Source organism: Papaver somniferum, chromosome 2, assembly GCF_003573695.1.
Source record: "Papaver somniferum cultivar HN1 chromosome 2, ASM357369v1, whole genome shotgun sequence".
Classification (NCBI taxonomy): domain Eukaryota; kingdom Viridiplantae; phylum Streptophyta; class Magnoliopsida; order Ranunculales; family Papaveraceae; genus Papaver; species Papaver somniferum.
In genome coordinates, this window is record NC_039359.1 from 78,847,401 (window position 1) to 78,860,055 (window position 12,655).

The 12,655-nt window shown below is 36.2% G+C and overlaps 2 protein-coding genes across 2 annotated transcripts; one reads left to right on the forward strand and one right to left on the reverse strand.

Annotated features, from left to right (window-relative positions):
* LOC113348134 lies at window positions 1-6,386 on the forward strand. Its single transcript, XM_026591839.1, has 14 exons — window positions 1-323; window positions 1,668-1,723; window positions 1,850-2,024; window positions 2,469-2,570; window positions 2,965-3,036; window positions 3,391-3,507; window positions 3,664-3,741; window positions 4,192-4,254; window positions 4,334-4,430; window positions 4,756-4,834; window positions 4,936-5,138; window positions 5,346-5,491; window positions 5,594-5,716; window positions 5,934-6,386. Exons 1-14 carry the CDS (start codon window positions 237-239, stop codon window positions 6,096-6,098), a joined length of 1,563 nt encoding a protein of 520 aa, XP_026447624.1. The 5' UTR covers window positions 1-236; the 3' UTR covers window positions 6,099-6,386.
* A 2,659-nt stretch (window positions 6,387-9,045) lies between these two features.
* LOC113348136 (auxin-responsive protein IAA18-like) lies at window positions 9,046-12,337 on the reverse strand. The gene is made up of 6 exons (XM_026591840.1): window positions 11,664-12,337; window positions 11,002-11,551; window positions 10,634-10,911; window positions 10,121-10,271; window positions 9,553-9,617; window positions 9,046-9,462 (listed from the first exon to the last, which is right to left on the reverse strand). The coding sequence occupies exons 2-6, from the start codon at window positions 11,541-11,543 to the stop codon at window positions 9,407-9,409; spliced, it is 1,092 nt and encodes a 363-aa protein (XP_026447625.1). The 5' UTR covers window positions 11,544-11,551; window positions 11,664-12,337; the 3' UTR covers window positions 9,046-9,406.
* Window positions 12,338-12,655: the final 318 nt, after the last annotated feature.

The window sequence follows — 12,655 nt, forward strand, 5'->3', positions numbered from 1 at the left end:
TTACTAGCATCTGGACGGGACAGTATAGCCAATGGACATTCTTTTTCTTCTATCATCGTCATCAAAATCCTTTTGAATATAAAAAAAACTACGCGGTACTCTCTCTCTCTCTTTCATCTCTCTGGTTTTTCCCTTTTCCGCAATAATGGAGATTTGAAAAACCAAAATCACAGCAATTTGTCAAAATTAGGGTTTCATTATCTACTCTAATCATCAAAAGATAGAGGGAAGGAAAGATGTTAATGGTTGAAGATTTTGATTCTTTGCTCTTCTCTATTGCTAAAGCTTGTACTAGTACTTTTGCTGTTTTCATCCAGATCCAGGTTTGTTTCTTCTCTCACAGTTTTACTTAGTTTTCTTTTTTGACAAATTGTTCTTATGTGAGAGCTTTTATCATATCAGATTTGTGTTTTTTCATATGATTTGTTAATAATTATGAGTCCCCGCTAGAATTGGTACGAAGTTTATTAGAATTGAAGTAGGTAGGAAAAATTGTTTTTTGCTGATTTGAATTTGAAATTGTGGTGTGGAAAAGTTAGTACTGTAGCTGAATTGTGCATAAGGAAGTGGTAGTTAGTTACTGTGGAAATTGGAATGACAACAAACACCAAGTGTCCTGTTAATCAACTTTCCAAGAAAAACAGTTAAAGATTCTGACAACGGTGTATGTCAATGGTCTATAAGTGTAAATTGATTGCTAGATTCTGGAGTGTGTTGATTAAATCTGCTTTTCAAGTTGCGAAATGTGTGTTTCGTTACAAAGCAATAACTCTTGTTAGTAACCCACTTCATACAGTACATAAGAATTATGGTGTTATTTGATGGCATGGATCTCATGGTCTGGCCAGTCTGACATATCTGAAGATGTTGGATTAGTTATGTATTATTACGTATAAACATATGCTACTAAAAGGGCGAAATATTTTTTACGCGTAGCATAGAGCTTTGTGATTGCTCCGCTTGGAGATATTCTAGAAGCTCTTTTTGATGAGGTCAAATTTTCAGTTTGTGATGGATTGATTGTCCTGACCATAAGGATGAGGAGCTCAAATTTTCAATTTCTGATGGATTGATTGTCCTGACCATAAGGATGGTGGTGGTTAATTGGTCGTACTCTGGAACTGCTGAATGCTAGAAGGAGAACTTTTGGAGGGTCGGAAGAGTGTACTACCTTATCAACCCCAGTGAAAATTTGGCCACTTCGGACGCTGTTTTATTAGTTTGTTAGGAAAACTCAAACCGGAAAGATCGGTGGCTTGGTTAAGCTTATTAGAAGCAAGTTTAGGGGTCTTTGTTCTGATCTGTGGGGGAAAGTTTGAGTACTGTTACTCTAAAAATATTTAATAGAACAATGTACCTTGTATTTTCCATCCATTTTCCATGTTTCAGTCTGTGTAGTGTCATTCTTCTAAGATGAATATTTTCATGCACAAGTACTCAATCTCTTCCCTTGCTCAATCCGTGATGTAAAACTTCGTTGTACACACAATAGATCATTACAAAATCTACGTCAAGCATAAGAACGATTGTTGGTTCAACATACATGTTTTTTGTTATTGCTTGCTCAATCTAAGTTTTACTTTCCTTTGAAAAGGAAAAAAACCTTAAATTTAATGTGATCGTTGGAGTAGCATTTGACTTGACCAGCAATTTTGCTTGTCTTATAGGGATGTTTCATATGCTTGTTTCTTGCTCTTGGATGGGCGCTTGCTTCCTACGTGAGGTATTCTTAAATTTTCTTTTTAAGTATAACTGATTAAGTTTTATTGTGTATCTCTATGATTGTTCTTTTTGTGGTTATGTAAAGAGAACATAATGAGATGTTTATCATATTTGTTTTTTCTCACAGGAATAGGGAGGTCAGGCGGCTGAAAGATAATATGAAAGCGGGAAATTTCTTTGGATTTCTTTGTCAAGATATCAGTGAACTTGAGCACTCAATGCAAATCAAGTTGCCTAGAGTATCGGTTGTTATGCCTTTGAAGGGATTTGGAGAACACAATTTGCAGAACTGGAGAAGTCAGGTTAGAATGCAATTTAATGTGACAAACTCTAGCTTGAGATCCTATATAAATTTGTCCTTGCAAAAAACAGATCTTCTGTCATATCAAATGTAGATGACCAAGTAGTAGTATGCTTTATTTCACATTATTTTGACTTGCAAATTTATTCAGATTTTAAGGAGGACTTTTGCATGGAATACCAACTGAAATGTAGAACCTTCAGTAAGATTAATGCTTTCCAGGACTAACTAAGCGAATAATTAGCTCTCTTTAGATCATTATCTTTACAATTTATTTCAAGCTTACAAATTACAAACTTCGTTGCAACTCTGGGATTTCAGTCACTGGTCAAAAAATTGTCTAAACCTATTTCTTTCAATATACATGCTATTCATCCATTAGGTAATCATTATTGGTTATGATTTATGTTTCTTAAAGTTTCTGGCTATCTATAACTCGATGCAGATCACATCTCTCTATGGTGGTCCTTTAGAATTCCTTTTTGTGGTGGAAAGCACAGAAGACCCTGCTTATCGTGCTGTGTCTCGCTTGATCTCTGAGTTTAAGGTATTTCTCGTCAGATAACCTAGTTTTACGATTAAAACTTAAGTTGTGAGGCTTACATTGCCAAACTGGTATTTTTGTTTGACGTGTACCTAATTCACATAGATATAAGTTCAAGCAACTGTAGCGTGGCATATTTAGTGAGAAATTTGGTTCTCAGGAGTTATTCTAGCAATGGACCACATACGCAGTTCAGAGTATGGTTTTTCCTCCAACCCTCTACCAGAATATGGTTCATATGAATTTTCAAATATGAGCCATGTGTACCATGTCTAGCTGGGTCTCTATGAAAACCTGCAATAATCATTTGCAAAAGGGTGTCTTGGTTGCTGTTTGGGTCTATTGGATTTAATCCTCTAATATTTTTATTCTAACTCAGATTACTTCTTTTTGTCAGGATAACGTTGATGCAAAGATTATTGTAGCTGGTTTGTCGACCACGTGCAGTCAGAAGATTCACAATCAGTTAGTATGTAAAGTGTTCAACCCTTTTTCTCCTGTGTCCTTTACAAATGTGAAAGCCCACTTACCGTTACTTAATCAGTCCAATGCTCTGTCTGATTTCCAAAATGCCACTTTTGACTGAACCTGATCTGACTGATGTCCATAATATCACTTTTGACTGAACCTCTTCTGTACATGAGGTTGCCAAGATTAATTAAAATATTCAAAAATGTAAAGAGGCTTCTGCAGGGTGCAGTATTAGAACCTGGCTTACGTCCCAACTGTATCTTTCTTAAATTTTGTTTTGATTGGTGATGGTGATAGTGTATAATACATAGGTATAGAGTATGAAGTTTTGACATGTGATACGCTTATACAGGCTGGTGTGGAGAAAATGCACAGGGATAGCAAGTATGTGCTGTTTCTGGATGATGATGTTAGGTTGCATCCTGGGACCGTTGGAGCCCTTACTGCTGAGATGATAAAAACCCCAGAGGTATGTTTCTATTTTGATTGCTATATATACATTAATGCCTACCTCATAGTATTGTCTGTTAATTTTCAAGTGTTTCTAATTTCTATGTATATGGTGCTCACGTGTGATTGTACAAGTTATATATGTCACTGATCCATGTTTGTAATTCATATGCAGATATTCATTCAAACTGGATATCCTCTTGATCTTCCTTCTGGAAGTCTTGGAAGTTACTGCATTTACGAATATCATATGGTATGATACCAATTTAGGACTCCAATTTTCTCTTATAGATTTAGCTCTTAGTTTTATCAATTTTTTTGGCCTTATCGTTGCCAGTTTAGTATGTTTCTTTGTCTTATCAAACAATATTGTTTTTCTGTCTGCCACTTTCCATTTGCCACCACAGAAACCAATCATATGTTATATATGCTGACATCTTAAAGCCATTATCCTTCAATGGACGGTGTGACAAAACAGGACTTGCACCCATGGTGCTGTTAATGGATATATATATAATATGGATCTTCGTGCTTAATGTTAAACTTGACATATTTTGTAGTATAGGATAAGATCATTCATTGTATGTCTGACAATTGGAATTGGCACTCTGTCATCTACTACTTGTTGTTTTCTTTATTTATAGCCCTTTTAGTCCTATTTGTGAATCCTATATGTGATTCTGATGATGACTTATGATGACAGCCTTGCTCGATGGGGTTTGCCACTGGAGGAAGAACATTCTTTTTATGGGGAGGGTGCATGATGGTAAATTTTCTGTGATGTCTTCTGTGTGTTTCAACTAGATTGAATTACAAATGGATTCTAATTCATAATTTCCTCTCAGATGCATGCAGATGATTTTAGAAATGATCTGTATGGCGTGGTCTCTGGACTACGTGATGGTGGTTATTCTGATGACATGACGCTTGCAGCCATAGCGGGTAATATACTTATTGACATCTTATGTACTGCCTCCTTTAGTTGTTCTGACTCTCCAATTCCTGCTAGGGAATAAGGATAAACCAAAATCACTAGGCAGGGGGTCGGGTTAAACATAGAAGCTACCTGCCTATTAGTAGTAGATTGAAAAACAAGTTAGTAATGAATGTGATCTCTGAATATTAAAATGAGTGACATGAGACATCTCTTAGCATAATCATCTGAGTAGTGTCTTCTTATGGATTTTGGACCATTTATATGATTGAATAATTGATTGATCAATATTGTATTGACATAAAATCTGTTATATTTTCTATCCATGTACAGGTGCAAACAAAAGGCTGATTACATCACCCCCAGTTGCTGTCTTTCCTCACCCCCTTGCATCTGATCTTACTTTCTCAAGGTTTGTAGTGTTTACAATAACCTATTTGAGACAATTGATTAGTTAATTGGGTAATTGAGTGATCAAGTCCCACAAACTCAGCTTTTCTTTTCTTTGTATAGGTACTGGAATTACCTCCGGAAGCAAACATTTGTTCTTGAATCTTACATGACAAAGGTTAATTGGTTTATGAACCGTGCATTGTTTACGGTACATTGCTACTTATCTTGGGGATTTGTGGCACCATTTTTCATGGCTACGGTTCACATCGCAGCAGCATTAAGATCAAGTGCATACCCATATGAAAAAACCGTGAGTTCCACCGGTAAGGACCTTTTCCTTTTCATTTCCACCCCTTCTTCTTTGTATGGATCACAAATCTCACAAACAAATTTTGATTAAGAAGATTAATATAAGCGAGATCTTGCTGAACATCAAACACGCACACTGTTTTTCTCTCATCTATTTAGGTTACTTGCTTCGCCACTCCTATTTAATTGTGGGCCTGTGGCTATGCTGTTTTTTTTTCCAGGCTTGAAACTCGTGGGGTGTTTAGCTGTGAGTGTTTTAATAGAACTTCTTTCAATGTGGAACTTGACGAAAGTGGAACTTCAACTCTGCAACATGTTATCTCCAGAGGAACCCCCAGTGTCTCTAGACTCTTATAACTGGATCTTGGTATGTGTTTCTAAATCAATAACATGTAGTCACGTATACTTGAGTTGCTTTAGGTTTTGTGTTTCTTACTAACATATACTCCAAACTGCATGAAACGAACAGATCTTCATTGCCCTGCTGGTAGACAACTTCTTGTACCCACTATCCGCATTTAAATCACATTTTTCTCAGTGTATCAACTGGTCTGGTGTCCGATACTGTTTGAAGGATGGGAAGATTGACAAGGTAAACAAATACCAAACTTTGAAGGTCCTTTTTAGTTGAATATTCATAGTTAGAAAAGCTCTTTCGTTTTCTATAATGTAGTCATATATCCAGATCAACCATAGTATCAAACGGAAAGCAAAAGATGAAACATGTCTGCACTTGAAAATCTTATTCTGAGACATTTCTTGGTTCAAACGAGTCATTTTTGGTGTGTAACTGTACGTTTGTTGTGCAGATTGAAAGAAGCAACCAATCTGGTCCGTTAGCAACAAAAACATATTCTGATTTAGGAGGAAAGCATTTATTTGGAAAGAAAGGAGTTCCACCCAAATTGTCATTCCTTAGCTCGCTGGCAAGAAATATTGCGCAATGGCATCAACCAAAGAAATTTGATAGTTAGATATTTATTCATCAGTAATTTTTATGATTATTTTTTCGCCGTTGCAGGTAAAACACAACGGTGATTTTTCCTTCTTGTGTATCATTATTTTATTGGCCAGGTATGGTGTTTTCTCCTGGTTTGTTATGGGTGCTAATTATTCTCATTCAATCGATTTGATTCTTTAGTTTCAGTCAGGGTATTGTAGGGTTGATTTATGTAGTGAGTGATATTTGTTTGTAACATTATCATTGTGTATATTTATTGAAACAAATCTCAATTATGCAATCTCATTTCTTTTTCCGGTGACTGTCTTTGGCAATTCCTTTTTTCTTGTTCATTCTACTTTTTGTTCATCTGATAGAACTGAAAACAAAAAAAATTCTCCTGCAACTTGACTACATTGATAATGACCTCACTTTGCTGTGTCCCAGGCCTTTCATTTTGAGGTTCGGCATGGGACCTTTCATAAAGGCATAAGTGATTCTTGCGGGAAGTCTCTATGTAGAAGATTACTATTTGACATCTAAACGTGTTTCAAACATTGTTACCCGGCAAGATTATCATCCACTTGAAAATTTGAAATTATAGACCCAATTTACAAGTGGGTATGAATGTTGTATCCACCACCTCTCTCATTCTCCCAAGTGGCTAAACCATGAAAAGTCAATATCAACAAGATCAGTAGAAGAAGAAGACAAAGCGAAGGAAAAATTATAACTCACTTCTATCATCCATGGCATTCAAAGTTATTCAAACGAGCAAGCTACGTGGAAATGGCGTGGCGTGGCGCATTAGAGTTGTTTGAGATGAAGTTCTATTATCGGTGCCACATCCGTAACGGTCATTAACCACTGGATATGTTGTACTGTAGAAAAATTGGGGTACAAGAAATTGACTATTGGGATAGAAAAGGTATCAAAGGAGACAAAAGAAAGTATGAAAGAACCAAAAATCCCACACATATACGCTACAGAAGAAAAAAACTGAAGACAGAAAAGAATTCCATCCGTGTTCCATCAAACCACTGTTGCTTTTGGTCCCTTGAGATTCCTCTTGGGTTTTGTATTGTTAGGCACAATCCAATTCACCCACCACAACATGACCATGACCCTTCGAACTTCCCTTCTTTATCTCTTTTTTTTTTCCTCTTCTGTGGTGCAATTCTCTGGACCACATTTTCCATATGCATGATTGTTTTCACTGCTCATCAAGGAAAACGACTTCTAGTCGGCAGCAACACGGTGTACAGAACAATTTGGGCACACGAAAAAACATGACAAAGTCCTCTTCTACTGGCATGCTAAATTTGGTTAGGCAGGAATAGTCTCCGTCCGGTTCGGCATCACTACTTGTTCCAGTCTTCAAAATGTGGTAAAAATGAATCTAATTTTGTGCAAACTCCTTTAGAAGAATGCTAAGTTTCTGACTAGTTCGTGTGCTAAGAATCTCGCCTTTAACAGCTCTACTCGCTGAATATAAAAGCTACCACCCAAGTCCATGCATGAGCCGAAGACACATGCATAAGTGCATTCCTCGAAAGAGGGTGGCTAACAAAAAAAGATGGAATCCTTTGAAAACGTGCTTGCTGCCGTCCTTTGTTATTCTACTATGCAATCATATCTCTGCCACTAGGCCAAATTCCAAACTCTGTAGTTGTACTGCTAATGGGGGCAAGAAGATATACATATAATGAGTATAAATATCCTTGATGCAATGATGCTCCTTTAGGCGCATCAATATAAATTTTCAAGTTTCTTTAACTTTTTCAACATCATTTCAGCAGTAGAAAGATATATAGAGTATATCTCCTCCTCCTCCCTTTAACTTTATCTTTTGTCTCTCTTCACCCACTAAAGCTTACGAACCCTGAACTTAGAGCCAAAACAATAAGTACTACTACTGCTGCCCTCTTTCCTTGTGGTTTCAACTGATTCACAAAAGTTTAAGAACTTTACACCCCATCATATATTTTGAAAATCCTAGTACATTATTTTTCCTGCTGAATCAAGTGTACTCCTCCTTGCATTTGTATCAGAAAATTATTTTTGATCTCCTTGCATCAACAGTAAACCAATTAGGACCATTCATCAGCTTGATTTATTCTGCAACGGGAATCCGAAATAGCGAATATATTCGGCTTGTGGCATGGTGCCGGATTTTGTGGTTCACGTTCCGGCTGCAGAAGAATATGTCACAAAATGTAAAGATAGTGTCGATTTAACATTGTCAACAGATCTTTTCCCATGCAACTAAAGGAGGAATAGCACGTTTGGATACAATTCTGACTTCTGCTTCTGATGCTTCTCCAGAATCAGAAATCAGAAGCAGAGATATTTTGCTTCTGACTTTTCTGTTTCTAGAAGTCATTCTGAAATTCCACACCCAAATTGATTTCTTGCTTTTTGACTTTTGGAAATACAGTTTTCCTCCATCTCTTCAACACAGTAAACAAAAATTCCGGCCAGAAGTATTTTGCTACTTAATTGATTCAGTTGTCCTTGCTTGTACTTGAAACTAGAAAATATTCTGGGCTTGGAAAAACAAAACAAAATCTCAAATGTTCATGTTAACTTTGGTCAGGGCAGATAGCTGGAAATAGCAGCATCTCTTGATTTCTACCCACTGCACCTCTTTCAATGCCCCTTACATTTCACTTATCCAGAAGTACAGACGGTGTACCCAAGATTGACACAAGATTCAGTGTGACATTAGAATCTTGCAGACCCATTATATGTCGCCATGCTAAATGCTAAAAACTACTAGAAACAATGTGCAAGATACACATTCATACTTCTTCAGAGTGCAGCATCCTAACTATTCCTCCATGGCCAATGATTCATAAATCAGAAGTAAAAAACCCACACTAACATCACCAAATTAAATGCAAACAGGGTTCAACATTAAACAAATTGATCCAAAATCAGACCTGTTAGAGCAAATTTGGTCCATTACTTGCCATTACTACTGAAGAACAATCACTAAAACTTTTCATATCATTTAAGTAAATAGTACTGCTGTTGCTGCATTTGTCTTTGCAACAACATAAATAGTGCACCCATACATATAACATATATATATATATATATACCCATTTGATTTCTCTCTACAAAATACCCAAAATGGAACACAAATTCTCAAGACAACCCTCCATGAAAAAGTGGGCACAAAAAGCTTTGTAAGCTTACAAATCTTTTTTTGACAGAATGAACACAAAAGAACTGGAACCAAAAAACCCACATTCAAATCCAAAAAAATTAGTTGATAATCGTTGTCGACCAGTAATTCTTCAAAAGATCATACAGCTAAAATGTCACTTGACGCCCTTCTCATTTCACTTTAGTTTCAACCGGTGGCTTGCCTTGCTTGCTGTTGTTGTTTCCGACTGAGAAGAACCAAAGAGAGACTCAGTTAATCTGTCAAGTTAATTAGAACTTAAACTGAAAGAAATTAACTTTTGAAATCATCAACTCACGATGCAAAGTGGAAAGCTCGGATGTCTTCAGCACGCGGAGTCTCTTCACAGTGGTAGCAAACATACTGCATAATGGGACATCAAAAAAGATAAACAACATGTGCGAAAAGATTTACCCTACGCTAATGACTTTATCGAGTTCTTAACCCGGTTCCGAATATTTGATTAGATTTCAGTTAGTGCTATAATTCATGCAATAGTTTATGGAATAGAATTCTGAGGCTATTAGACATTGTTCTGTTTAATGGGGTAGTGGGAAGCTAGTAAAGAAGGATTCATATACTTTATAGATTAGATGACAAATTCTTTTGAATTATTAAATAGCATGCGCTTGTCTCCTAATTCGGCTATGACATGATTAAGGAAACAAAGCAAATGAATAAACAAATTCGAACGGATGAATTAAAAAAGCATGATTCATCGTACGAAAATGTCTATCAATGATCACAGGCATACTTAGACAATTAACAACTATATCCATGTCGATTTTTCAAGATTCAATTGTATGCTTTCGAATAGAAAATGAATTAGATTAAAACCAAATGCTTATCTCTGGGAAGATGCTTACCCCCATGGGACATCTCCAACTAACATCCTGTCTCCTTCGTTATCCTCGTAAACCAGAGTATATTCTCCACTGCCGTCTAATAAACCCGTAATCGCCTTTGCTTCGTTGTTGAAGTGGGGACAATTCAGATCAGCAGAGGAATCTATTTGAGCTAAATAAGAAAATTCAAAACACAAACAGATTAGATTGTTTACAATATCATTATTCTTGAAAAACAAACAGACAAACCGATAAAACAAAGATCGCCGATACAGCAATAAACAACATTGACACAGCAATTTCAAGCCCACAACTCTCCAAATTGCCCTAACCATGCAACAAATTATATCACCTCATATTGGATTTTCTAAGTGTAAACAACCTACTGTTCATATGCTCTAAACATGTCAAAGTTTTGGACTTTCATCAACATTTGCAAGTGATATTGCAAGAGTTTAATGTAAAAACAAAGTCATAAAAATAGATAAAGACTATTAACAAATCAAATGAATAGAAGTTGACAAAAGTATAAACCTGCTAGAAGGTCTCTGAAGAGTTGATCCACAGCTGAAGAGAGCTTTTCATAACTATCATAAGCTTTCAAGTCAACTTTCCTTCCAATAGGAACACCATCCATGTTAATCTTTACAAACAAACCCTTCTTAACAACAGTTTCAGCTGGTTTCACTTTGATTTCCTTTGATGGAACAACTTCATTTGGTGAACCAGTAGTAGCAGGAGCTGCTGGTTTTGTGAGATTCCTTCTAAATGATCTAACTGGAGGCCATCCCACAACAGGAGCTGGTGCAGTTCTGCATTAAAAAACATCAAACCCATTAAAAATTTGTAAAATCAAAAAAAGGGGGCAAAGAAATTTCACTACTGTATCATAATAAGTGTACCTTTTCTGAGAGGGGGTGTTGGTAATAGTTGCATTTGCAGGACCAGAAGAAGCAGCAGGAGTTGATAAAACTATGTTATTATCATTGTTCTGTGATGAATCTTTGGGAACAGTAGAATGGTTTTGTTGTGGAAATCTAAGGAATGAAGAGTTCTGTGGCTGTTGTTGATGATGATGATGCTGTGAAGAAGAAGTAGAACACTTGTTTTTACCCCAAGTTTCATTATCTCTTGTTTCTGTATCTTCATCAATAGTATCTTGAAAGCCTCTTTTAGTACTGTTAACAAGGGTTTTAGACGAAGAAGAAGACCCACCAAGATAAAGAGGAGTTTTAACCATGTTCTTATTGTTGGAGTTGTTGCCATTAATGAACCAATCTTCTTCTCCTGGTGGTCCAAGTTTCAGTTCAAGTTTTCTTTCCTCTGAACCTCCAAAATTTCTTCCACCACCACCGCCTCCTTTCACTGCCCATCCTGGTATCAAATCCAACAGTTGTGGACTTATCTCTCCACCACCACTTCTTGTATCTCCTCCGCTCTCCATTACAACAACTAAAACAAAAACAAAAAACCCTCAAGTTAGAAAAACAAAAACAACAACCCATTTGTTTCAATCAAATAACACAATCAACAAAATGAATCAAAACCCAGATCTTACACATACCTCAGAAGCAAAAGATAGGATTTTTTCTTCAAACCCACTTCTTAAAATGAAACCCAGTTCTTAAAATCTTCAAAAACAGCTGTTTAGAACACAATCTCAAAGACCCGGAGAGGAAAAACAGCTCAAACTAGTACTAAAAGTGTATTCTTCTTGTGAGAACTCAACAGATGAAACTCCTAGACAGAGGAAGACTAAATAATGAAAACCAAAAGAGAAAGAGAGAATTTGTTGTTGTTGTTGTTATCAGTAAAACAGCAATAAGTGGATGTTTGTTGTTTGTTTAATATACTAGTACTTGTATCTCTTTTTCAGGAGGAGGAAAAGGTTTAAGTTGAATTCTTAAAGAAAAGAAATCAAGAAAAGAGATTCCTTCACTCAAAAATAAACCAGAAATAGAATAACAACTCTTGTTCACGCAACCATTTTTCTGTTCTGCTTATTTATATATATATTAATGGCCTGGGGTTGCAGCACAGTAGTATAGAAAACTAGTGGCAGTAATCTATCTAAAGTAGACTTGTTTAATAAAAATTTGATTAGCTTTAATGCCCACTTTTGTGTTTACTTAGCACAAACCAAACCTTCCTTGCTTCTTAATCATGAATCTTCTCTGCAATCTCTGTGCATGGTACAGACTACAGAGAGATGGAGAAAGAAAAGTAAATAAAGAAGAGGTTTTTACTTTTGTAACTTTGTGTGGGTTTTCTTGTTGTAGAGAAAAGAGACATATAAATGACATTGATAGGTAAAACTTATGACAACATCTTTACAGAAAGAGCATCTTGCATTATCAAGGTTATTCATGGATACCCCCTTTACTTTCTTCACCTTTTCAACTTTTCATCCCATGGCATTCGAAGCATGCCATGGTATGTGTCATGTTGATACGGAGGGTAAAAAAGGAAATTTCACTACTCACGCAAATTTGATGAATTTCCGAAATTATTTATGACATTCACGTTCTAGATAATTATACTAGCTTTAACGGAATT

Excerpts from the sequence above, each read along its gene's own strand:
- LOC113348134 (XM_026591839.1), top strand. The coding sequence starts at position 237 with ATGTTAATGGTTGAAGATTTTGATTCTTTGCTCTTCTCTATTGCTAAA. Across the intron at positions 2,025-2,468 it reads TGCAGAACTGGAGAAGTCAG|ATCACATCTCTCTATGGTGG; the intron begins GTTAGAATGCAA and ends AACTCGATGCAG. Across the intron at positions 5,717-5,933 it reads AGGATGGGAAGATTGACAAG|ATTGAAAGAAGCAACCAATC; the intron begins GTAAACAAATAC and ends TTTGTTGTGCAG.
- LOC113348136 (XM_026591840.1), bottom strand. The coding sequence starts at position 11,543 with ATGGAGAGCGGAGGAGATACAAGAAGTGGTGGTGGAGAGATAAGTCCA. Across the intron at positions 10,272-10,633 it reads CTTCAGAGACCTTCTAGCAG|CTCAAATAGATTCCTCTGCT; the intron begins GTTTATACTTTT and ends TTTCTTATTTAG. Across the intron at positions 9,618-10,120 it reads GTTGGAGATGTCCCATGGGG|TATGTTTGCTACCACTGTGA; the intron begins GTAAGCATCTTC and ends CCCATTATGCAG.